We start from the raw sequence: 24,106 nt of genomic DNA, 5'->3' as shown, positions 1-24,106 counted from the left end.
TGCAGCAGAGCTTTGGTCTAAAGCCAGGCTGTGCTGGGCAAATGCAACTCCTGTGTCATCCACCCGAGGCTCCAGCCTCCCTGTGTTGAGGTTCCCCTGCCTGCTAGTGCTCCTGGGGGAATAAATCATCTCTTTACGGTGGCTTGCAGAGAGATGGCACTCTCCAGTTGCCCGCCTTGGCTGTCCAGTCACCCCATGCTATGCCCAGCTGGAGGAGGACACGGCACTGGCACCAGCACTGCCTCGAGGTTACTGCAGAAGGGAGTTACTGAAGTGACTGATCCGATCTTTGTCATGTTGTACGGTAACAACCGACCGCTGTCACAAAGCTGGGGGACAGGAGGATGCTCTTGCCTCTTTGCAGAAGCATCTGCTTGTTTTAGACGTGCACTAACTCCCCGCGTGTGAACTTTGCTGTGGGAGCGGAGATGAGCGCAGCCTCCTAACACAAATAAACAGAATGAGTAAGCTGTGAAACAAAGGCAAATAGAGTGAAAGAGAAAAAACAAACGAACGCAGATGGCAGAAAACTGAGGAATACGCCTCCTGCTAGTAAGTGAATCCTAATGACAAAGGGAGGATTTCTGGCTGCCTGGCTTCTCTGCATCTGCGCTAGCAAGCTGAGGGCCCATATTTTATAGAGCTGCTGGTGATGTGTGATGCTGCTCCGAACTGATTTTTCTCTTTTAGTTCCTCCCCTTAGTCAGAAACCATAGCTGGCTCTTGGCCTTTTGATTTCTCTTGCATCCTGCTAGCCACTCCACATCCAGCTCTGACTCCTTGAGGACACTTGGCCCTGGACCACAGCCTCCCTCTCCTGCCTCCTCTTCCCATCCGTGAGAGCGAGGAGAGCATCGCAGCTGTGCTGCCAGCTGGACGGAGAAAGAGATGACTTCTCTGCGAGGACACTGATGCCTCCGGGCAGCGCTTTCTGTTCTGCTCTGCCATGCCTCACCTCATTTTGACACTACAGGGACAGTTGACTTTGCTGGGAGGTGCAGTTACTCAGAAGACTGTGTCCTCTAACAGAGTAAATGCAAACTCTGTAGCCTTTGGGGAATAAAGGCAAATACAGTAAAAGTTCAGGTATTGCTCTGCCAATGCATGGCTCCAGTAAGGCTGGGGTATGTTCAAGCTGCATAAACGACCTATCCCCAGACCTGGAAGCAATTTTCTTTACTATGTCAGTAGGTGTCTTTTAGAGATCTCCTTGGAGTGTTTCGGCCCTGAGAGCAGACTACCACCATCAGCTGCTCCTCATCCACGACAGCAGCATGGGTGAGAAGCTGAGCCGAGGGACTGTGGTCGCCGCTCGTGGCGGGCACTCGCATCCCTCTCTGGATGCCCCTCGTCCTGCACATGCCCCTGTGTGCCCGCGGGGCAGTCGCGGGGGTCTAACTGCTGGCAGCAGTGACGGAAGGGGCTCGGGAACCTTACTGATTTCCAAAAGGGAGCTCCTATGGAGTCAGGGAGTAGCAGAACACCATACAGTCTAAAGAAGAAAACAGCCCAGCCCGTGCCGCCCAGCCCCTGCTGCTGCGGGGTGGTGTTACCTTATGAAACGCCAGGCAGTCCTTGTTTTCAGTCTTCTCCCTGCTCCTCAGGTCAAAGCTGTAGAGTGCTCGGCCGAGGGGCGGTGGCAGGGGCAGGTGCTTGATGACTTGCACGGAGCTGGCTGGGAAAACACCGCTGATCCCGTTGACCTCCCCCAGATACCAGTTCTCATCCAGCTGGCGGAGCAGCACGATGATGTCCCCCTTATTGAACCTCAGCTCCCCAGGGTTGTGCCCTCGGTAGGTGTACAGGGCCTTGGCTCGTGGGACCTGTGGGATGAGAAACAGCCCTTGCAGTTCGCCCATGACAGCGATGCTTAACATAGACAGAATTCCCCAAAAGCATTCATAATTACTGGGAAAAACTTAGAGGTCTAAGGCTTAAGCATGCATTTATTGGAATTAACTACCCACATCCTTTCTTGATGTCTTTTTCTAATGAAGACAAGCTCCAAAATACTTATGCTAAATTTGTATCAAGATGAAAAGCAGGCTGAACTTGTTTAAGAATATTAAGAAACAATTAATGCCTTAAACTAGTCTTCCCGTGGGATCTTACTGCCTGCTATAAGGTCTCCTCTAATACAATGTCTATTTTAATAAACCCAGGTATTTCTATTTCAGAATGACCAGAGGTCACAGCCGTTGTCCAGCTGACCTGGTGGCTGTCACCTGCAGTGGCCAACTGCGCATGTCTAGGAGAATGCAACGAGAGCAAGGTGAGTGCAGGTTACTGCTCTCCTGTGGTTATCTCCCTGCTTTAACACTGTGTGACCATGATTTTATTTCAGTCTTTAATCTGGGTTACAGGAAGAGAGGCTTAATGTTATTGTTGTTGCAGTATAATACGAGAAAGACAAGATATACCAAAACCAGAGGAGATGAGGGAACTTTACCATCCTGACTCTCATCAAAATGAAACTACAAAGTTCACTTAAAATAACCACCTTACTGACCCTTATCTATACTAGAAAACTCAATTTAATACACAATGCAACAGATCATTTAGATGGCTGAATAAACCCAGAGCTGTCCCTGGCCTCGGCGCTGTGAACCCAGGCAGTACAACTTGAGGGCAGGCTGAGGAGTGTTTTTCTTGGGAGGAGTGCAGATACGCTGACGTTTTCTGCGCTGTGTAGCTGTTCTAGGTGTGCATTTGAGGGGTCCTGTACATTGGAAATCAACAATACTGAAAGGCTTGATCTTTACCTACTTGTGTTAAAGACAAGATGGAGATACCTTCAGCACATTTGTTGGACTAGAGAACAGCATCCCACACAAGAGCATCCTAGAACAAATAAGCAGCCTATGTTTGTTTATGTTTATTGCCATTTGCAACATCACAGTTGTATATGAAACGCAAAACACTGAGTGTTAAGCTCTGTCCTTCTGCTGGCCCTTCAGCTGGAAATGAATGCTGCGCCTTTAGCTTCTGGTCGGCCCTGAAGTGGTCAAGCAGTTGAACCAGATGATCATTGTAGGTGCCTTCCAACTGAACTATTCTGTTCTATTCTATTCTATTCTGGGTGTTTGAATGCTGTGAGAAGGTGTGCTACCTTCACAGGACAGGCTGCCAGCAGACTCCTCTTCCCATTATCTCTGCAGACAAGTTAGAAATAAAACTTGTAAGAACAAATATCCTCATGTGTGTTTGCAAAGCCTTGATCACTTAATGATGTCCTTCTAGCCCTGGCTCTTGCCAGTACACAGCATTTCTATCCCATATGGAATGAGTGGTCCACCCAGTCTCACATCCAGCTGGAAACAGCGACCAACACAAAGTGCTCAGCTCTGCTGCGACAGCGCGCCTCTGGGAGAGATTTCTTCTTTGCTTGAGGCAAACAGTGATTGTTTTTGGCATGAAGTAAGACAGCCATATATATTCTAAACTATTACCTGAACTGCTAGAGCTGCAGATATTGCGCTTTCCTTGAATCATACCAGATTCTCAGCTTCAATAATATCTTGCATTGTGGTTCATTTTCTTTAATCCCTTTTGATTAACTGTTCTGCTATTTCTGGCTGTAGGAGCTTCACTGCAATTGGTAGGAATCTGGGAATAAGGAACAGATCCATTTTCTGGTTTCTGTCTGCTTTCCAAGGCGTGGCAGTGTCTCCTTCAAAGGATTCCTTGGACCAAGAGGGGAGTCTTTGAATTTGGGATGGGAAAGTAGTTTAAGGGTCCTGCCTGCCCCTCCTGTTTTGGCAGATGAGATAAAAACCCCAACGAGTGACTCCTGGGCACCTCCAATGGAGGCAGCCACAGCTCTGTGCCTGTGCGGTGTGGGAGCCTGTGCTCTGACATAGGGCTGCCTGTCCTCACCCACAGTGATGTCTCCCAGACACAATGCAGCCCTAAATTTTAAGGGGACAAACCAAATGCTGAGCTCTGTTTCCAGCCTCCTAGCTGGTAGCACAGCTGCATGAGATACGTCTTGAGAAAAGGGGAAGCCAGGATTGTCCCCAGCTCTAGAGCCTTGATCAGTTTAAAGTTTGGGATAGCCAGGGGCAAGAGGCTTTTCAGCTGCTTCAGTGCCAGTCTTTGCAGATCTAGATTGTCCTTCTACGCTTTTTAGGATTTGTCATGTCATGTGTGGGAACTGCAAGAAAAAACCTTTGCAGATGGCAGAGGAACTCCATCCGTGGCTGAGTGCTTCAAACCCAGCATGTCTTCAGCTCTGGTCTGCCGGCCAAGATGTGGGGACCACCATGGGGAGCAGGGTCCCATCCCAAGAGAGCTCAGCTGTGGAGGTGCAAAGGGAAGCGTGCTGGTGGGGCAATGGGATTTAGGGCTGCTGGCTCTGCATCTCCCGTGGACAAAATGTGGATTTTTGTCTGTCGGCTGCCAAGTGCTGTGGCCTTGTGCGTAGGATCCTGCATTGCAGTTTTTCTAAGTCATTGTCACCAAACCCCTGCCAACCTCTTGGGAGATGGTACTTTTGTACCAGTGAGCCATTCAGGCCTTTCCTGCCTTTCTCTGTGGAAGGAGATAAACCCATTTCCCCAAATCCACCTGTGTCAGTGCCCAGGACTCAGGCAGGATTTCTGCAGAGTTCACCCCCCATCAGCCATTTTTGGCAGGTCAGGAAGGTGGAAGAGAGAAACTCAACCTTAGTTTCCTGAAGTGTGGAATACATCAAATTTTCCATCAATATGCGTTAGGTTTTGGGAAGAAAACATCTTCCAGCACTGCCAAACACTGATGCTTGGTAGGAAAAATGACCAAGAAAAGAAAAATTTTATGTACTGTGTTTACTTCAAAGCATATGAAACAGGAAGCAATTAGTTTAATGTTTACTTCTAATTAACTCATTTTGTCTGTTAATTTGTGCTAAGAGCAAACACATGCACTTGGCTTAGTAACACTGAAAGTACATTGCTGGAAAAAAAAGAAAATTATGAAAGTGAGACTCAGGCCAGCTTTGCTCTCCCTCAGTCTTTTGAGCTCGTGTGGGAACTAGGGACCGTGTCAGTGCCAGGACCACAGAAACTTGCACTGCAAACGCATGCCTGGACGTATGCACTTCCTCATGCAGAAAAACAGACTGTGGGAACAGAGGATTCTGGGAGGGCTAGTTCTTCCGAAGGACTCGGTGACAGACTCTGGTGTTAAATGAGGACAAGGAGCACAGAAAGACACCTTTGATTGCCTCAGGAGCAACCAGAAAACAAACAGGACTCGTGCAAGCTGCGAAAACTGCTTGTAAAGGAGGTGCACAAACGTACAGGGATGATGAGAGAATGGTTGCCCAGCAAAATAAAGCAAAACATAAAAGGCATCAAGAACGAGTTATGGAAATATATTAAAAATAAGAGAAACTCTGAAATGAAATGTGCTCCTATTACTAACTGGGAAAAGTGAACAAGCAATGGGGTGCTGAGAGTCTGAAATACTCTTTCCTCAGGAAGAAAAAGGATGAGACAGGAGGGCAGGCCAGAATAAATAACTGAAAACTAGGTAGGATAGGTGTGTTTGTGCCATTAGGGCTGGCTGAAACTCACCCCTCCGTGCTCGGATGGATGGGCTGTTTCTTCCTCTAACCATGGTCACAGCCTTCATTTCTTCACCTCCTCTTTAATGCTTTCCTCCCACTTCCATGCCCTTTCAAATCTCACAGCCCATTCTGTTTTCAAGTTTCCCTCTAAGCCTGGTTTTCTTTCCCATTGCTGTTTCCTGGAGCTTGCAGTGACCATTGACATAATCTCACCCCTCACTTCAGAGAGCAGAGCACTTGTATTCACTTGTTGAAATTTGTTGCAAAAGTTTTGTGGATCTGAATGAATAATAGTTAATATTAATGCTTACGTGCTTCTTTAGCACCTAAAACTATTCAGAATTTTGGTCTTTTGGGGCTTGCTAGCAATTTTGAACACTCAAAAGGTAACATTGGTGTATTCCTTCATGGATGTTTTGTCAAGGATTTATTATAATGTTGGTTGTCCTTTGATCTGTACCACTTATTCACTGCTAAAGTTCCCTGTACTTCAGGGAACGGCTCTGTGGCTCCCCGTACTCGGGCTGGGGAGTGGGAGAAGCTGGGAGCTTCCAGCCTGGGTGCAGGCTATGGGGTCAGCATGGAGCACAGGACCCCCACGCCTCCCGCCTGCCCTGCGGAGGGACAGGGCAAGGAAAGCAGTTCTTGTTTTCCACAAGCCTCAGTTAAAACCGCTTCAGAATTAAATGCTTCAAAGGGATGGGTGGTATGAAGAGACGTTGGACTGTATACCTGTTTCTGTTGTATAATAAGGAAAAACTGTAATCACGCTGGACTGTTTCAGCACTTGATGACTGATGTTTTCAAAATCATATGTTTCTGTAACTGCCAAAATATTTTTTCTAATATTTTAATACTCTGTTAACAGCAAAAATCTATGTAATTTAAACAAAAGGAGAAGGATTGAAAAAAGCCATAGCAATACAAAGCATTTTCTTTTGCAGCCAACTGAAATTAACTTGAAATTAAGTTTTTCAATACCTTCATCAAAAAAAAAAATCATTCAATTCAAGTAATTTTTTAAGGCTCAATTCAGTTTTTTCCAAAGTCTGTCTTTGTTTTAAAATTTTGTTTGTCTCTTCAGATACTCCGCCAAAAATATCCTATTGATTTCCCTACTTTATTTAGGACATAAACCAAGCCTTTATCTACCCACACGGAGCAACCAATGTGGTTTTTACTGTACAGGCCGCTTTCCTGCTTTGAAGGCCTTTCACAAAATAAATCTTCAAGCTGAAGTTTTCAGAAAGATGTACATCAGGGTCACTGTTTTTTAATGTATTCATAAGATGTAGGAAAGACAAAGAAAAGCAGCTAAACCACTGCGCAGCAAACCACCCTGCTGAGGCTGGGGGAAGCCAGCAGAAACCCTCTATGGGCAGCTGATCTCATCGCTTATCGTTCCTCCTGGTGCTAAAATACAGGCAGCTGCGGGTGTATCTCAAATCTGATTTCTTTCTCAGGCTTTGGCTGGTTTCTTTCCTCTCTTGGATGTATAAGATCCTCTGCAAGGCATCTGTTTTGCTTTATTTAAAGTAGGTTAATTGCAATGGCAGAAACTGGGGTGCTAATTAAACCTGGCGATAGAGACAAGGTGTGCCTGGAGGTAGCTTGCTCTGGGCCAAGGGCAGAGGGAGAGGCTTTCCCAGGCGAGGATGCAGTCCTGGGCACGGGGCGAGAAGGGACCTGGTTTGTTTTGATGGATTTTCCTCCTGTTAGCATGTCCAGTTGCTTTTTGTTAATCCAAGGCAGCATTTTATTTTAGTGGGGTGGTAGTGGCAGCAAAATGTTCAGCCAAATATTGCCACGGTCCCTAGCTGCGGGGTTCAGCATCTGTCTTCAAATTCAGTTGGGGAAACACGATGAGAAGCTCTGTGAAAAACTCAGCTAAAGGTTGTTGAAAATTTGTGTAGAAAATTTGCTGCCCAGTAGCAGAGAGGCAGCAAGTACAAAGAAGAAACATCACTGGTGAACGGAAAAGGCTTTTTTCCCCTGATGCCATGCAATACTGCAGCTACAGTAGTAATGCTAAATTAAATAAATACAAGAGAGAGATGAGAGTCTTTCAATGTTCTGCTATGTGAAAGCCTCTAAAATCAGTGGGAAGCTGAGTAGAAGGAGGGAACGCCATAGTACATCAAATTGCCCACTGATACTTCTTAGGCTATCAGGCAGACAGAGACCAATGGGATATTTTGCCATGATCTTCAGGCCAAGGGCAGTCAGTGCTCGTGAACCCAAACCCATGGGAGTTTCAGTGCTGAGGAAACACTTTTTTTCTGCCTGCCGTGCCTTTGACTGCTGCAGAGAGCCTTGCCTCTCCCAGAGAAGCATTTCTCTCTCTGTTTTCTGGGTGGTTGTAACTTTTTTCAACCCTGCCTCATTTTTTCTGATTTCCCCCCCTCTTTATTTTCTTCTCCTTGTCATGCCTGAGTGACACATGACCCTGCTATTACCATGCCCCCCCGGAGGTATTTCAGGCTTTTTGAGTGGCTAGAGACCCAAGGTGCCCCCCTTGCCACAGGACTGCCTGCAGAGCTGTTGGGAGAGCCCAGGTGAGAAAAAGCAGCTGGTAAACTCCGGTGTGTGGGACTAGAAACTCCCTCTCGCATCAGTGCGGTATGGTGTGCAGTCTCTAGGCAAGATACTTTCCTCTCCTCAGCTACTCTGCCAGCAGGGCTGGTCATGGCAGATGCCTTGTCCCCATTCTTAGTGGATTTGAGGCCGATAAGGGAGAAAAGATTTTTTTTTTTTTTTTTTTTTTACTATTTTTGGCATTTGGCATCAGCTGTGCTAGGGCAGCCATCCAATACTTCTGAGTCTCCCTCCATACAAAACAAAGAAGCAAATTAAAAATATGTACGTGTGTGTGTGAGGAAGCAATTCAAAGCATCTCTTCATAGCTGGGAGAAATGCACACTATAATTATCTTAAATGAGCTAGTTATAACTTCCTCATTATTGGCAGTGGATTAATGTAAGACCACACACTCATAGCACTGGTATTAAAAAAAAAAAAAGAAGAAAAAGAAGTGTGTGAGGCCGGCTGGGTTGGGGGTCACGAGGGAGAGACATTAAAAATTGTCAAGAAAGGAAGAAAGCAAAGCCAGGGAGCGCAGTGAAGAGGAGAGATTTCTGATGGAGGCTGTGAACACCCATAAACCTTGTCCCAGGTGCCTCCATTATAAACCACCCTGAGGAGCAGCACGGCCCCGCGGTGACACCATATCTGCACGAGGAGACCAAGCCGCTGCCTGCGATACCCTGGGGTGAGCATGAGGACAAGGCTGTAAACGTCCCTGCATCTGCAATTCATCTACTCCTTCACCCATTTCCAAGCAAGGCTCACCACAAACGACTGCAGTGAGACACAGCTAACGACGTCAGATGGGATCCTCCTGTTTCCCAGATGATCTGACTTCACCAACGTCCACAACTGCGTAGATGAACACACGGGATGAGTGACAAATTAATCTTTGGAACAGCTTATTGCTGCTGATGTCCAGGGAAGCTTCCTTCTGATTTACTGCGTGCCAAAGGGAGGGCAGCAGGAGCTGCTTTGGCAGGAGTGAGCCCCGGGAGCGCTGCCTGCTGCAGACACCCCTGGTCCTGCACTGCTGCCCGACAGCAGCGTTGGCTCTGGCCCCCCCAAATCTCAGCAGGCGCCTGCTGACTCCGGCGGCGGAGGCAGACCCGTGGGGCTGAGGCGGCAGCTGGCAGATGGATTGGGAATGGCCTCAGACGGGTTTGGACATGCACCCAGGTGGTTTCCCAGCTCTGATTTTCCTAACTCCGCGCAGGGAATGCCCCGGAGTAGCTCTTTGCTGCACCTCATCCCTCGAAGGCAATCAGCCACCCCAAGTATGCAGTCTGCTCCTGCACCGGCTGAATGTCTTTGCAGTAAATACCGAGGGTCTGATCCTGCTCTGGGTTTCACAGGTGTCTCCCCACGTGCAGGGAGGCAGTCATTCCCTAGGACCTTGCACAGGAGAACCGGCTCTGGTGGGGGATGTCTGGGGAGCCCCGGCCCCCCCGAGCTGGAGCGATGGTGGCACTGCCAGGTCTGTCCCAACCTGGAGGAAGCCTGCTGACCAGAAACAGGCCCGGGGCACTGCAAATGAGCTGTGACAAGCCAGGCCAGCCCCAGCTGTGTCACCTGGAAAGTCTGAGGGGATGGAGGTGGCGCGGAGGGGAGACATGGTCATCCTTGGTGCACGGTCCGCAGGGCCCTCGTGGGAGGCGGCACAGCCTCATGCTCTGCGCAAGCTCTGCCTTCCCCTCCCACCCTGGCACTGTGTTATTTGTGCAGAAGAGCTAAATACCCGTGCTGTGCAGAGGCAGCGATATTCCTATAGATACACGATTTCTGTAACGCATAACAGCCTCCTTGGGAGGAACAATTTGTTTCTAGGATAGTGCCAGGAAGAAGAGAAATGCAGCCCTGGATGTCTTCCAGTTTGGTTTTTCTCCCACTAGGTACTGTGGGTTCAGCTTGCAAGCATTTTTTGATTACTTTTTATTTTGGAGCTGTTTGGAGCAGGACTGGCATCGGTCGGAGGGGACTGGCACACGGGTGTGCTGCATGGGGCCGTGTCAGGGGTGCCGGAGCCAGGATTCGCCAGGACTTGCTCTTCAGGGAAACATGTTGAATTGGATCCTGCAAGCCTCTAAACTCCATTGCACCAGCTCTACACCTGGCTAGTAGCAGTCCAAATACAGCCTAAATATTAAACTATACCGAGGTGCTCGAAAGAAGCTCCCACCCAGAACGCGGCCACTGTGGAGCAAGGAAGGGTCAATACCAGAGGACGGAGGAAGCTCTTCCTACCAACCCTATCTACTTTTCTTTGAAGAACTGCACAGTGTGAAGAGGTGGTATGCAATAGGTGAGGGAACATTTCATTGCCCAAGATCTAGAGGTGAGCACTCTAGAGGCGTACCAGGGTGCCTGAAGAAATGTTAGAGTATCTTTGCTCTCGACTGTGGCCCAGGGTGACCTGTCCATCTCTGCCCAGAGATGCCTGCATCTTCAGTGCAGGGACACCCACAGCACAGGGACAGGCTGTTCCACAGCACACATGGAAGTATCCAGAATATTCGATGTGTGTCGGAAATGGAAAGCTTGTGTCCCGACCCCGCCGCGCAGGTGGGGAGGGTGGCAAGGGCGAGACGGCCAGCAGTCCCCTCTCTCAGGCATGGTCCATGTCACTGGAGGCTGCTGCTATGCTGGGCACTGTACAAACGCAGCGGCGATTCCTGCCCTGGAGAACGGGCAATCTAAAGAGACCATGTAGACGAAGGGTGGGGTGGTGGTGGAAATACTACCCCTGCTTAACCTGTGGGGATAGTACCAGGGTGAGTGTGAATGACTTGCAGGGAGGCGGACAGCGACTCCAGGACAGATCAGAGAGCGCAACTGAGGCCACGGTCCTGATGAGCAGTGATTTACACACCGTGAATGGAAAGCTGGTTATTATCTACGTGCTGACGCCAAAGGATGTGCTGGCTTTTCATAAAGAGAGATAATCAATAACAACTGCCATCCTTTTGATTGCTAACTTTCTGCAAGCCGCCTTCAGCATCCTGCCACTGACTGCCCGCATTTCGATGGGATGAATGAGCCCCACATCATCTCCTTTGTGTGCTCAGCTAGCGCAGTTACAGCGCTCTTTAGGATCCAGTTGGATGAAAAGAGCTATTTGAATGTAAATTAATTGCCATTACAATTCTGTTTTTCTGCTTTTCGGCAGAGGAGATAACTTCAGCCTTTTCACAGAGAACAAAACCATCAAAAGTGAACTTGTCAATTCAATCTCTTCATATAATTATATTCTGAGGATTCAGGCAGTTGGGTGGTTTCTGCATTATTTCTCCCCTGAGGAGGATTGCTCCCATCTTCTAAGCACAAGCAGACTGTGTGCACCAGGGAGAACAAAGTCAGTCTCCTCCTGCTCCCATCGGTACTGGAGCTCACCAGATCTGCCCGATTCCCTCTTGGGCTCACTGGGACACAAGGCCAGAGCTGGTCATGGCTAGAGCTGCCGGCCGCCCTGCACCGTGAGCCAGCAGGCCTCCGCAGGGGGAAAGTGGAGATGTAAATTGTACGGATTTAGCTGGCTATGGAGAACATCGTCTTAAGTTGCAGGTGTAAGTAGGTGTGATCTACAGACTGAAGAGATGAAAGGCAACCAAAGGACTCTGCAGAAGCAGGTATTAGAGCCTGTCGCTGAGACTGCTGGGGCTGGTTTCTGTGCTGCTGTGTTTGCGCATCTGCGGCTGCTGGCGGAGAGACGGCAGCTGTGAACTGGAGCACTGACACCATCTGCTAACTAACACCCCTTTGCTATGCCACTGCATTGAGGCTTATGTCACTTCTGAACTTTGCCTATTGAAATTCTGGCTTTGTACTGCAGAGGCGAAATGGAGAAATGGGGGAAACGATTAAAGAAAATACAGAGCAGCTTCTGTCCGGGAGAGGCTGAGCGGATGCTGCACCAGCGATGGCTGAGGCACGGCCGCAGGTGCCCAGCCCCGAGGGGAGCGCCTGGCTGTGTGCCGGTAACATCCCCATGGCTCTGGAGGAGGACGGTGCTGGATCAGGCTTTACTTCTCCTGTGTGAAACCACAAGAGAGATCGAGATGGGCAGCAGGAGTGCCAAGGCGCATGCAAAGCAGGAGCTGGACCCCAGCATGGCTTTGCTTTGTAGACGCCCTCTCCTTGGTGCAGACGGAGTTGTGTGGGCACAGGCAGAGCAGGGACGGGTCTGAAAAGCTGTTCTGGGAGAGGAAAGAGGGGCGGCTGGCAGCGGCTGGCGCAGGGGACAGCAGGGTGACGCCGGGGACCAGCGTGTCAGAGCTGCGGTGTCTGCACGAAACCTTTTCACGCCTCTTCCCCTCACGGTTGCTGCTATCAGATGTTTTTGTCTCTGCTGCAGTCAGCAATCTCGGGCAGTGGTTAAGTTGTGTGTCATGGTTTTAAGCCGCACGGAAAACAAACTGTGTCAGCCCTCAGCGTGCCCGGTCATGATGCTCTGCCTCAGCACCGCGGTTCTCAGAAGCGGCTGTTTACCGTGCAGGGAGGAAACCTGCGTCCCGCTCCCTCCTCCTGCTGCTCCCGAGCCCTCTCCCTGCTGATTTAGTGCCCTCCCTTCGCTGGGAAAGCGAGCGCGCCGACGCCGCTCGCCACCCAGTGCTGCCAGGCCCGGGCAGCGGTGCCCGCCACTGCCCGCCGGCACTGGGGCCGGGAGCGCTGGCGGCGGGGAGGGGGGCGAGGGACGGCCCTGCGCCTTCCCATTGCCCAACAGCCCAGGGTTTAGTTTTCATGTTATTTCAGGGAAGTGCTTAATTAGCGAAGGTACATCTCTCCATTAGCTTGCCGCCTCCGCTTAGCTGCCGTTTCGATGGTAAATTAATGACTGTCATGAAGTGATGGCCACCGGCTGGGCCTCGCCTCAGCTGTAGGCCAAGACCGGGGAGGACGCTGGCCTTGGGCGTCCTCATCTTGCCCAGACCCAGGGCTGGAGAAAGGAGCCGCTCTCCCCTTTCTGTATGTCCATTTCCGAGGGGAAACCGACCAACTCTGTAGCCCAGTTAGGCAAGACACAGGCCAACATGGTTTCCCGACAGGCAAGGCTTGCTTTTTCCTCCCTGCAAAGCCAGTGAGAAATTCTGGGCCCATCAGTTAGTTGTTCGTGGCCCAAAGGAAACCCTCTTAAAGGGTTCGGATTGCCAAAGGACACGTGTCTGTCTTTTCAAAACAGCACCCTAAACTGTGTTCCCCCTCCCAGCATCAAAACAAAATGGAGGTTCCCCAAATCAGGGCAAGCTCAAATATCTACTTACAAGCTCCTAGGAAAAGGGCTTGCTTAAAAAAAAAGGTCATGGTTCTTTAGTCATGTGCCTAGTGCCTTGCACAGTGGGGTCTTGATGCTAAATGAAATTTGAACACCTGAAAATTAATAACAATAGAACTAAGTCCAGCATTTAAGCGCAAGCATCGCAATTTTCCTATGGTGAAGTAAAGGAGAGCATGACAAGGTTTAGATGGCAGCAGAGAATGTGTCTTCTCCCTACCAAGGTCTGGCCATACCTCTCTCAGGTTGCTTTTTAGCTCCAGCCCTGGCGTGTCAGCAGAGCTGCACGCAAATGTGCCTTCTCCTCTGCCTTCCCTCTGGAGGGGAAAATTACAAACTCAGGCCAATGACCACCTCAGTGGACCTGGGGACGGTGGCCAGCTACCAGTGGGGAAACTCTGCGAGAAGAAGAGGACTCTCAGACTTTCAGCCTCCTCGCTGACCACGATACTTAGGTGAGCACACACGCTGAGAAACGCTGCTGTTCTATTCCTGACTTGCCATCTGAGCCTGACTCATTGCCTTGGTAACAAATTAAAACACTTTTATGTGTTTGTAGCTTGGTACCTAATTTTGTAAAACCAGGGAAACTGGCTCCTGATGTTGACCGTGGAGGTCCTTTGGCTTTCCCCCGCCCTGCAGTGTCGCCCAGGAGCAGCCCCATGCCCCATCTCGAGCCACAGCAGAGCTGCCGGTGCTCAGCAGCGTGGTTTGCAGGGGCACACTGGGCAGTGGTGCACGGCTGGGGGAGTCGCAGGTGACAGGAGCCAGCATCGGTGCAGCCTGCAGGCAGACAGCTGGGGGCCCCTCTGCGGCAAAAGAAAGATAAGTGTCGCTGTGTGTTTTCCAGGCTCCTGTAACAGGTCAGCCAGGAACTGCCATGCCCTTTGAGCCGTTTGCAGGGTTCCCTAGCAAGGAGCCTTGCTCACCCGTCGAAAGTGGAGAGGAAAGTCTGCCAGCAACAAAACCAGACTTGAACGTAAGTCAATCATGCACCTGCCCCAGCCCTCTGCAAAGCCACCCGTCACTCCATCCTGTCCTGACCTGAGTACACCAGTGCCACCTCACATTTACAGTCCAACCGGGTGTTTCATCCTTCACCCCATCAAAATGGTATTTTCATTTTAAGCTTTCCGTAGGGAACCTGACATAACCCTCAGCCCCTGCCTCTGAGGTTGTGGTTCTGACTTATGCCCCTCTCCAACAGAAACGAATGAATGGCTCAGTCTCCTGGTGAGCTTAGAGCTACTGCAAAAATTCCTACTTCTGTGCGCTTGAATCTGTTGTTGTTGCACACACAGCTTTCAGGGTGTGTATTGTCAGGCAATCTATATTGAGGTGACTTCACTCTCTCTTTGCAGTAGATAAAAGTGCTAAAACTATATGCAAAGGAGAAAAAAGGCATGCGATGGTATCCTGTACAAAGTGCAAGCCAGCTCTGCGGAAACAGTTCCTTGGGTCACACCCAGTGTTTTTCTAGAATGAGACAAACCCTGATGGGAAGTGGCTGGGGAGGAGAATTGGGGCAAGCCCTTTCTCCCAGAAGGCCATAAGGCCACACAGAATTTTTAGCCAAATAAAGTGGCTCCATTTCCAGCCGAGGGACCCTGTGGCACAAACAGCCACCACCCACAGCAGCTGCTGGGTGAGAAGATGCTCCCCCTCTCCGGCGGAAAAGCAGCCGCTGCCACCTCCTAAGGCAGAGCCAATGTGCCTGTGCAGACTGCCCGGGTTTGTAACGTTTGTTTAGCATTTGTCCAGCCCAAGGTGATATGACACGCATGATGAGGTCATTACTGTGCCTGCACAGGAACTGTTGGGGTTTTTTTTGGAGGGGTGGGGAGGGTGGTTTGCACAGTGAGTGGGCCAGGAAACGTGTTTGCCTCCGCTGGGTGCAGACATAAAGGTTGCTTTGAATAAGGTTTCAAAAAGATGCAGCAATCCAAGTCCTGTCTGTCAAATTCAGAAAGGAGTTGGAGATGTTTCTGGAGGAGAAGAAAATACCAAGACACAGGTACTATATATAGACGTCCGTGTGAAGGTGGCGACGTTGGAGTGCAGTGTATTTTTATCCCAATAGAGGTGTTATCTGTCTATCTCCCATGAAATGCTGGAGGGGGCTGTTACAGCACTCAGTTCATGCAAAGAGAAAATAGCCAAAGTCACAGTTAAATTTGTGTGGTCTGTGTTTTCCAAAGGCAAGCTGTCATACTCAGAATTTTCCTCCTCTGGCTCACTGCCCTGTATTTGTTGCATGACAAAGTTCATCATCCAAGTAGCTGTTTAGTGGCCTGGATGGATTTTTACCCTGTGTAGGGTATAGTTTAGGTCTGCTACTCATCAGAGAAGTACGGGAGTTTTGTGTATACCTCAGCACACAGGATCTTTCTGTTCTCTCACCAGCGGCAAAGCTGTGTTTAGCTTACGTTGGGGCTGAAGCCAGATACGAAGGATGCTTCAGCACAAGACGTAACCACATCTGGCACATGCCAGGGGCGGTTCCTAAGAGTTCAAAGGCTTCAGCATAGATTATTTACGCATTCACCTCCTAGCAAATCCTTTTATTCTTAAATTCCAGACAGTTTATTATGTGGAGATCCTGAAAATCCAAAGTCTTGTCCTCTCTGCATAGATGTTAAAGATCTTAAAACCTGGCCAGACGTCCTGGGAGCAGCTACCGGGCAGTGCCAGTGGCCTCGGCGCAGCACTGCCCGAGTGGCTGCTCCCACGGCGGCTGCTCAGGGCCCGTCTGGTCCCTCCAGAGGCACAGTCTGGGTACGGATACGCACGTACGTGCCCGTGTGCTCAAACCCAGAATGTGCCTACCGCGTGTTAGCATGTAGGAAATGGATTCAAAGTGATTTAAATGCGAGCAAGAAAGAGTTTGGGATGGGCTGTAACTAGAATATTCCCTGTTTTTTAAGGGCTGGCTCTCTGAAATTCCTGACTGCAAACTGAGTATTGCATTACTGCTAATTCAGCAGCTCTGCTGGGGCCTGCTCACGCTTCCCTCTTGGAGTGATACAAGTTCTTGGCTTGCTTGGTGATGAGGGGATTTATTTTACTTTTTTGTCTTCATGGATGCTCATGAGGATGAACAGCAAAAAGCTGGCAAAGAAACCATCTCTGCTGAGAAGAGAAACTTTGGTCAAATTTGTGATTTTTCTCAGCACCATGGAGTAAAGGAAGTTTATTTATAGAACAGCTTCTTTGATAAAAACAAAACATGTCCTGTATCCTGCTTTTGATGGCGTATGTGGCTGCAGTGCAGCAATGTGCACATTAATTTCATTTGCTTTGTAGCATGAAGTGGTGTATAGTATTAGCGGTAATTAGCAGACTATGCAGATTGGGGCAGTCTTTGGAAGCACACGACCTTCCACTGCAGTTGCAAATGAAAACTGCATTTATGAGTACCCAGGAAAGCAACTGTGGTGGGATTAACAGTGGTGGAGCAGGATTGCACAATCGCTGTTCTCACAGTGATGCTTGACAAAAAGCATCTGCTCTGTGGTTCAAATCGTTTGGAGGCCTCTGCTCACCCAGATTACTTTGGCTGAATACCCTGAAACTCAAGCACTCCATGGTGTAGGAGATGACAAGTCATCCTTATTACTGCCTTGTCTCTCTGCACCGCACAGGCACTTCCAGATGAGTCCTTGGTACTGCCAGGTGAAGCGCTGCTATTACCAGGTGCCAGTTCAGGGGAGAGTCTGCATGTGTTAATGTCCCACTGGAGCAGCTGAAGTAACGTGTGGTCCCATCTGTATGTATTTAAAACCACCAAACCCAAAACGTGACTAATATGCTTCATTCTTCACCTTGCAGCCGAGGATTCCGAAGTGTTTTATAATTAATTAACTAATTAAGTCTAAGAGCATTTCAGTGTAACGTGTTTTTACATCCCTTCATCAAGAGGCATAGGAAGTCAGAGGGCTATCTCAGTGCTGCGTCCCAGCACTGCAGGGAGCCGGTCCGCAGCCACAGCCCTCTCATCCAGTGCTGACTAGGTCTGCCAATTCCCAGGAGTCTGGTCTTAAAACACTTAGGGGAGCTGCAAACTGGTGGATGTTGCTACTATATAATATCAACAACAAGTTTCTGCCTGTCCTGAGAACTAGTAAAAGAAATGTGAAACGGGTGAGAGAGAAGAAAAACAGACGAGTGTATTTGTGCTTTTTTATCTGGGGCTATGGGAATCCAGTTGGAGAAACTACGAACCTTCTCATTTTCAGCTGAAATTCTGCCTATAGTGACAGTGGCTGAAAACCGTCGCTCTCTGATGGTTCGTACCTCACACGAATGGCACCGGTGAGTCCCCGCAGCTCCCCTGGAGAGCTGGTTCCGAGTGAGGGGCCTCGCTGGCCGTGGCTCCGCTGCTCGCAGGAGCTGGCAGCCCCGCAGATGGAGCAGGGTGACCCGCGGCGGAGGCTGCCGAGCCCCACGGGTCGCTGCGGTGGAGCCGTCCGCAGCCTGAGGACTGTGCTCGCCCCCACCCCGCTCTGCTCTCCCACCTGGCCACCGCTCGCCTAACGAGTGCTGCAGACGGGAGACCGCGTTGCCCACCCGCCCTTACTCTCCCAGCACCGCCAGAACAGCATCGCTCAGCACTTTTGGGGACTGAGCTACGTTCCATCTAAGCTAAAGCATAATTTCTGGCCGCAGAGATGCATGTGGGAGAAGGAGATGGCCTATTCCAGGCTGGCTTTCTTGCATTGCCCACCTGGCCCAGGCACTGCCTCCGTGCACGTCTGCCTGCCTGATAAGCTGCGGGCCAGGCAGGGCTCCCGGGAGAGGGACCCAGTTCATATGTCTCAGGGCCATGCTGCCACACTTTCCAGTGGGAAAACTCTGAGAGAGTAGCTCCTGAGAGATGTCTGGTTTTGGTGTGTGATCCATCCAAGATGACTTACCGACGCCACAGAGATTCCCTGGGATACGGACACCAGCTTGTACCCACAGGACATAGGGGGTCCTCTACAGCTCCACAGCAATATGCACGTATGTACCTCTATAGCACGCAGGTGAGAAACCCTGTCTGATGTCTGCCTGGAAGCTTATGGCTCTGCGATTCTCAAAAATGCCCTGAGATTTAACAGCTGTTTGAGTCAAGCTGTTGAATGTCATGAAGAGGTTTGTAGAGACATTGTACAGAAGAATAGTGCAGGTGGGAGAAGTGGAAATCCAGGAATGTAACACAGGAAAGGTGAAGCCACAAGTCAGTCTCTACCCCAAATTCAATCTGAGCCCAGCTCCTTTAGCAGGTCTAATATCATGTCCTCATTATTTAAGAAAAGCTTTTGTACTATTAAAGAGAATGACAGAAACAACTTAGAATTTTAAAATTAGCCTAGTAAATCATCCCTAGATAAAGTTAGTAAGTCAGTCGAGTTTAATATTTTTCATTAGTGAACCTCAAAGTATTTTGGCAGGGACATAAGCATCATTAAGTGCTGTCTTTCCTTTTCAGTGGCCGGGGAAACTGAGGTGCAGCGACAGGAAATACCCTTCTCCACCTCTAACAGTTACAGCTTTGCAATTACTGATTTAATTGCTATCAGTCAAAAATCAGTATATTGCCTGAAAGTCAAAGCGCCTGAAATGCCCCCCAAAAGTCAGGAAGCACCTGAAAACTCCTAGGGAAAACAGCTCCTGTGAAGTTTTTGTAAGGAGAAGGGCAAGCTGTTTTTGTCTCAGCCTGAGAGTCAATGCAACTACTGTTGTGATGAACTCGGAATAGTCAAATATCACAAGGAAATAGCAGCCAGATTTGCAAACAAAACGATCTCTCTTACTTCAAACATTTCTGCAATACTTCTAACAGGAAAGTTTCATAGCTCTTTGCACACAAGCAGGAAGCTTTCTACGCTGACGGACAGAGTAAAGAATGAGGACCCTCCTTACCCCTTCCATGTGGATCCGGGGATTTGTCGCCAGCCGGTGCTGATGAAGTTGCAGCCCCCTGGGGACTCTCCTGATGGAGGCAGGGGATGACAGGACCCCTGACCTCTGGATCGAGCCAAACCTGGTAACGTTTTGTCCACACCTGACTCCATCCAGGAGGCGAATGAGGAGCAGGTTGGAGGGCAGCTGCTCGATGCTGCAGAGGACGAGGGTCCTGCACTCAGGGCACCTGAGCTCCTTCTGGGATTTCAGGATCCTCTGCAGACAGGGCTTGCAGAAAGTGTGCTGGCAAGGTAGCACCTTCGCTGTGGCATCGAGCTTTTCAAAGCACACAGGACACTCCAACAGGTCAAGGAGAGCTAAATCATCCATCTTCAGTGCAGAGCTCTGTCACGAGCGGGGCCGGAGCCATCCACATGCCACATCCACCGGAGCAGGCTGAGATGCCTTCCTGCACCCGCAAGAATGGCACCAAAATCCTGGGCTCAGACAGCTATCCTGCACGGAGGGAGAGGGAGGAGGGAAAAAGAGCAGAACTTGACTGCTGGAGTATGTAATACATCCCACCTACATTGCAAAGCAGTGCCTCACCAGCCAATTTGCAAATGTATACTTTGCGCTCACGTCCAAGTTTGAAGTGAGTCACTTGTGACTCAGTACGCGTGAGGGGACGGCGTTGGGGCTGACGCCAGAGGCAGGAGCCCCAGGTCCTGCTCGCTGGGCAGACAGATCCCGTAGCTTGAACGGGGCGAGCTGGCTCCCTGCCTGCCGCCAGCTGGGGCAGCGCTGGCTGCAGCAGGACAGGCACGCTCAGCCTTACTCACGCTGTACGCAAGGTTGTCTTTAATGCTCGCCGGTCTGCGGATCATAACTGACATGACAGTAAAAAATTTACCAGCTCAGGAGATAAGAGTCCCCGATAAACATGAGACTGGACCTGTTTACGCTCGGCTCCGGCTGAAAGCAGCCACTCGCTGCACACATCCCTCGCACACCTACACGCCGCCTCGTTTTTCAGATCGGTCCCAATTAAGCTCGCTCTCTACCCATTTTGACAGCAGTTCTATAAAAAGAAGTCCTTCAAACACAAACACTCCGGAGGTACCTGGCAGAGACGCGAGGCACTCCGCAGTGCCATCCTCGCCCGGTTTGGCTGCCTCAGCTCTCTGAAGCAACCCAAGACGATTATTCCTCCCACAGCCTGAAGTCACTCAACCTGTTCAGCTCCCCCGGCGCTGCACGCCAGTTGAGACTGAAGCGCACACCACGTCGGGATTCAAGTTCGGGCTTGTGGCCGCCGCGCGGCCCCGCAGAGCAGACGGGACGCCCTGCGTCCGCCGCGTGCCGGAGGGGCCGAAGGGGAACCTTCGCGCGGGGAGCTGGCGCGGCGGCTGCTGGGGCGGGCAGCGTGTGCCAGACCTGGGCTGGCCTCGGCTTTCTGCACCTGACGCTCAAAACAGGGAGCGACCACTCCAGCTGCTCCAGCTGTTCCTACGGATGCTCACCTCAACAGCAACCGCTCCATGGGAGAAGAGGGAAAAACTGAAAAGTGTGCGTCCATTACCAGGGCCAGGGCTGAGTCCCGGTGCGACTTTCAGTGCCATCACCATGGGCTCCAGCAGCTCCTGGCTGTTCCCGCTCCTGGGCTGGTGGGGCAATGGGTTCTGTGCTGGGGTGAGATGGCCCCAACTGGGTGCTGAGCACGTCCAGCTCCTGCCACCGCTCCCCTGCAGGAAGCGTGCCCACGTGCTGCAGCGCGACCCAAGCCCAACAACAGCAGCATGGGGTTTGACACGGACACCTTCTCCCCCAGCGAGGCACTGGATGTGGCGCTGGAAGTCCAGGGCGCATTTCATGGTATCTGTAATTTGCATTCACTTTATCAGCTGAATTCCTATCTCGAGGTCTGCCTTGCTCGCACATACTGATGCGTTGCCTAACCAGAGCAGTAGATGTAGCGAAGACCTGAGGTATTTTTCCTTACAACCCCCACCATATCTCAGTCGTGTGTTTACAACCTACAAATAGTACAAATATTAGAGGAGAAGACTGTAAATCTGAAGGAACTATTTGTACTTGGTTCTCTCACAGATAATGCCTCAGACTGCACATACATCCCTTCCCTTTTCTCAGGAGGTCTTGTTCAGAAGTACGGAGTGGAAATGGTGAACATGTTTTTTCAAAAGTTCTTCCCTGCAGATCATGATTTTGTCAAAACAAAGTTGGTGGGGTTTTTTTTGGGGTTCTTTTGGTTTGTTTTTTTTAAATGGTGGCCATTTGGCTGAATTAAAATGTTGACAAACATCTTCAGGATAATGCAAGAACCCAATGACCTCACTCTGTTTCATCTCAAGTTTCCTTTTACTTTGGTATTTCTTTGTAGTCTGTCGTATGCTGATTTGTGCTTGGCTGACTGAGTGCACACTTTTTAATGAATGATGTTGCAAACATCATCTAATCTACTGGCATTTTTAAATGCAATGCGTGACATAAACTATATTGAAAACAAAGGTTTTGAAGGTTGTTTTTCTTTTTTACATATTCTTCCCAATTTGTGCTCTGTGATTAACACTCATATTGTATTTTCACCTGATTAGAAAGGGAACAGAATTATGAAATATCTTGCAGTGGGCAAGTGGTGGAAATGAAGCTGACCAGCTGGTTTTGTGCACACCACTTAATGCTAATCTTCGATCAAATCTGTTTTGTGAGTACTTCTTCAGTTTTTCCTAAACTTTAAGGGCCAGTCGGCTTTAGTTGTGCTATCAAAACAACAGGCGGGACTGCAACTCTGCTGGGGAGAAGCGCCTGCATTTTGCAGTGCACAGTTCCCGGTGAATTCCCAAGGGAAATCGGTGGCTGCAGCCCGACAGCTCGGCTGCCTCGTGGGGCACCCAAGGAAGGGCCCAGGCTGGGGGATCCAGTGGTGCTGAGCACACTCGAGGGGTCTGGGGGGACCCGGGGGGTCCAGAGAGCACCGTGCCTGCAAGGTGGCTGGTCCAAGGCAGTGGTTACTCTCTGGGCTTGGTCTTACCCCTCTTCAGTGAAACGTGTGGCCATGGGAAGCACGCCGTGCTGTTCATCTCCTGAGAATGCCACCAGGTGCTAAAGCTCTGGGCAACCTTTCCCCTCAAAGCTGACAGCGATCCCAGCCCACCCGGTGCCTGCCTGGGGCATGCAGGCTATGGATTGCCAAGGTAGGGACAGGGGCTTTTTCCAGCCAGGAGTTTCTAAATTGCCTGGTACAGCAAAGCTCTGATCTTGATTGCAGTCTCTGGGTTCTGCTGCAATATAAAAGCTGATGATGCTAACACTTAGCATTTATATAACACCTTAAATCTTCAAAGCACTTTCCAAATGCTAATTCATCTGTGGAACGCCCCTTGGGCTAAGCATCACCCCCACTTTACATGGAGAAAACCAGGAGATGAGGCCACACAGCATATCAATGTCCAATTTCAGATTGGGATGTGAGGCTTTCCTGGTTCTCCACTTAACACTCAGACCATCCCATTGAACTTTATTATCTGCCACCGCCTCTCCCTTGCAATGCGTCTCGTAATTGGGGTTAAAAAATAAAGGCAGAGCTAGAAAGCTGCTAGTCCTTCCCTTTCATTTAAAAAGTCTCTGTTTGATGCCGATGTTGTAATTAACTCCAGGCTGGATGCAGTGGGGTGCCGGGTCTGGAGGACTCTGCTCCTCAGGCAGCAGGCAGCACTGTCACTGCAGAACTCCCCTGCCCGGGCACAGCCACGCGTCGCCGGCTGCCGCCCCGGTCCCACTTGTCTGCAGGAGCCTTCTTCGGCTTACCAGTGGAGGGATGCCTTGTTCCGAAGGGAAGAAACTGCTGAAATATGTATGGCTAGAGTCTTTCAGAGTGGTTTATCATGAAGCTGGAAACAAGGAAACAACATTTAGAGCAGAAATAGTAACTCTACTCTGATGTGCCCATCCTTGCTTTGGCACAGAGTGGCTGCACACACGCGTCTCCCCAGGGAGCTGCATCCTTTGGCTTCCCCCATCTTCAAAGTTGACTCAGAAAAGAGCTCAAATGGATCCCAAACCAAACGGCAAATACACTTTGTCCCCATTGTCCTGTAGGAGCCAAGCTGTCCAGCGAGCGCTTCTGTCCACCCGGACAATGTCAACGCTGGGGACAGGCTGAGTGTGCCCAGCCTTGCAGGAACTCATCCACGCACTCCTCCGAGGAGAAGGCTTGCTGTTATCAGCACACAACACATGATCGGAAACGAACCCTGTCGCTCCTGAGAGCACGGGGGTTTTATGGCCAAGTTTCTTGCTGCTGACTCCTGAGGCTTGGCGAGGTGTGCTGTGGTGAGAAGCATGAGGTTTGTTTTCTCCAGGCTGTCATGGCAAGTGCCTTGTGAGAGCCTCATCTCTTCCACCGCCTCGCTCCAAACTTCTCTGTGCTTGGTTTATCTGAGAGAAAATCGGACAGATTTCTGTGTTTACCTGAGTGTGCACAGCTCCTCCTCCTGCTTTGACCACCAGCTTGGGGCTGTGAGTTTCCAACGCGTAAAGACACTGGTGAAAAAAGTATTGCTTTTTACCAGCTTTGAATTTCACATATTTTAACATTGTTGGCTATTGCCAGTTCTGGTGGTTATGAGACACCAACTTATAAACAAGGTTTGCATTTAATACCTTTAGATCACAAAGAGCTCCATGAAGTTGGATATAATTACTCCCATTTAAAGAGGGGGAAAAACAGAGGTGGGGTGACTCTTCAAGGTCATAAAAGCAATCAGCGGCAGAGTGGGGAAGGGAGCCTACATCAAATA

The 24,106-nt window shown here is 50.0% G+C and overlaps 1 protein-coding gene across 1 annotated transcript in view; it reads right to left on the bottom strand.

Annotated features, from left to right (window-relative positions):
- Positions 1–19,808, bottom strand: part of SH3RF2 (SH3 domain containing ring finger 2) — a 41,401-nt gene extending 21,593 nt beyond the window's left edge. The window contains exons 1-2 of the mRNA XM_049830043.1: positions 19,305–19,808; positions 1,554–1,823 (exon numbers count right to left, since the gene is read on the bottom strand). Of these exons, the coding sequence (XP_049686000.1) occupies positions 1,554–1,823; positions 19,305–19,676 (642 nt within the window). The 5' untranslated portion in view covers positions 19,677–19,808. The remainder of the gene's footprint in view (positions 1–1,553; positions 1,824–19,304) is intronic.
- Positions 19,809–24,106: the final 4,298 nt, after the last annotated feature.

The sequence above is a fragment of the Accipiter gentilis genome, chromosome 26, assembly GCF_929443795.1.
Source record: "Accipiter gentilis chromosome 26, bAccGen1.1, whole genome shotgun sequence".
Lineage (NCBI taxonomy): Eukaryota > Metazoa > Chordata > Aves > Accipitriformes > Accipitridae > Astur > Astur gentilis.
This window is presented reverse-complemented; position numbering and strand designations above follow the sequence as displayed.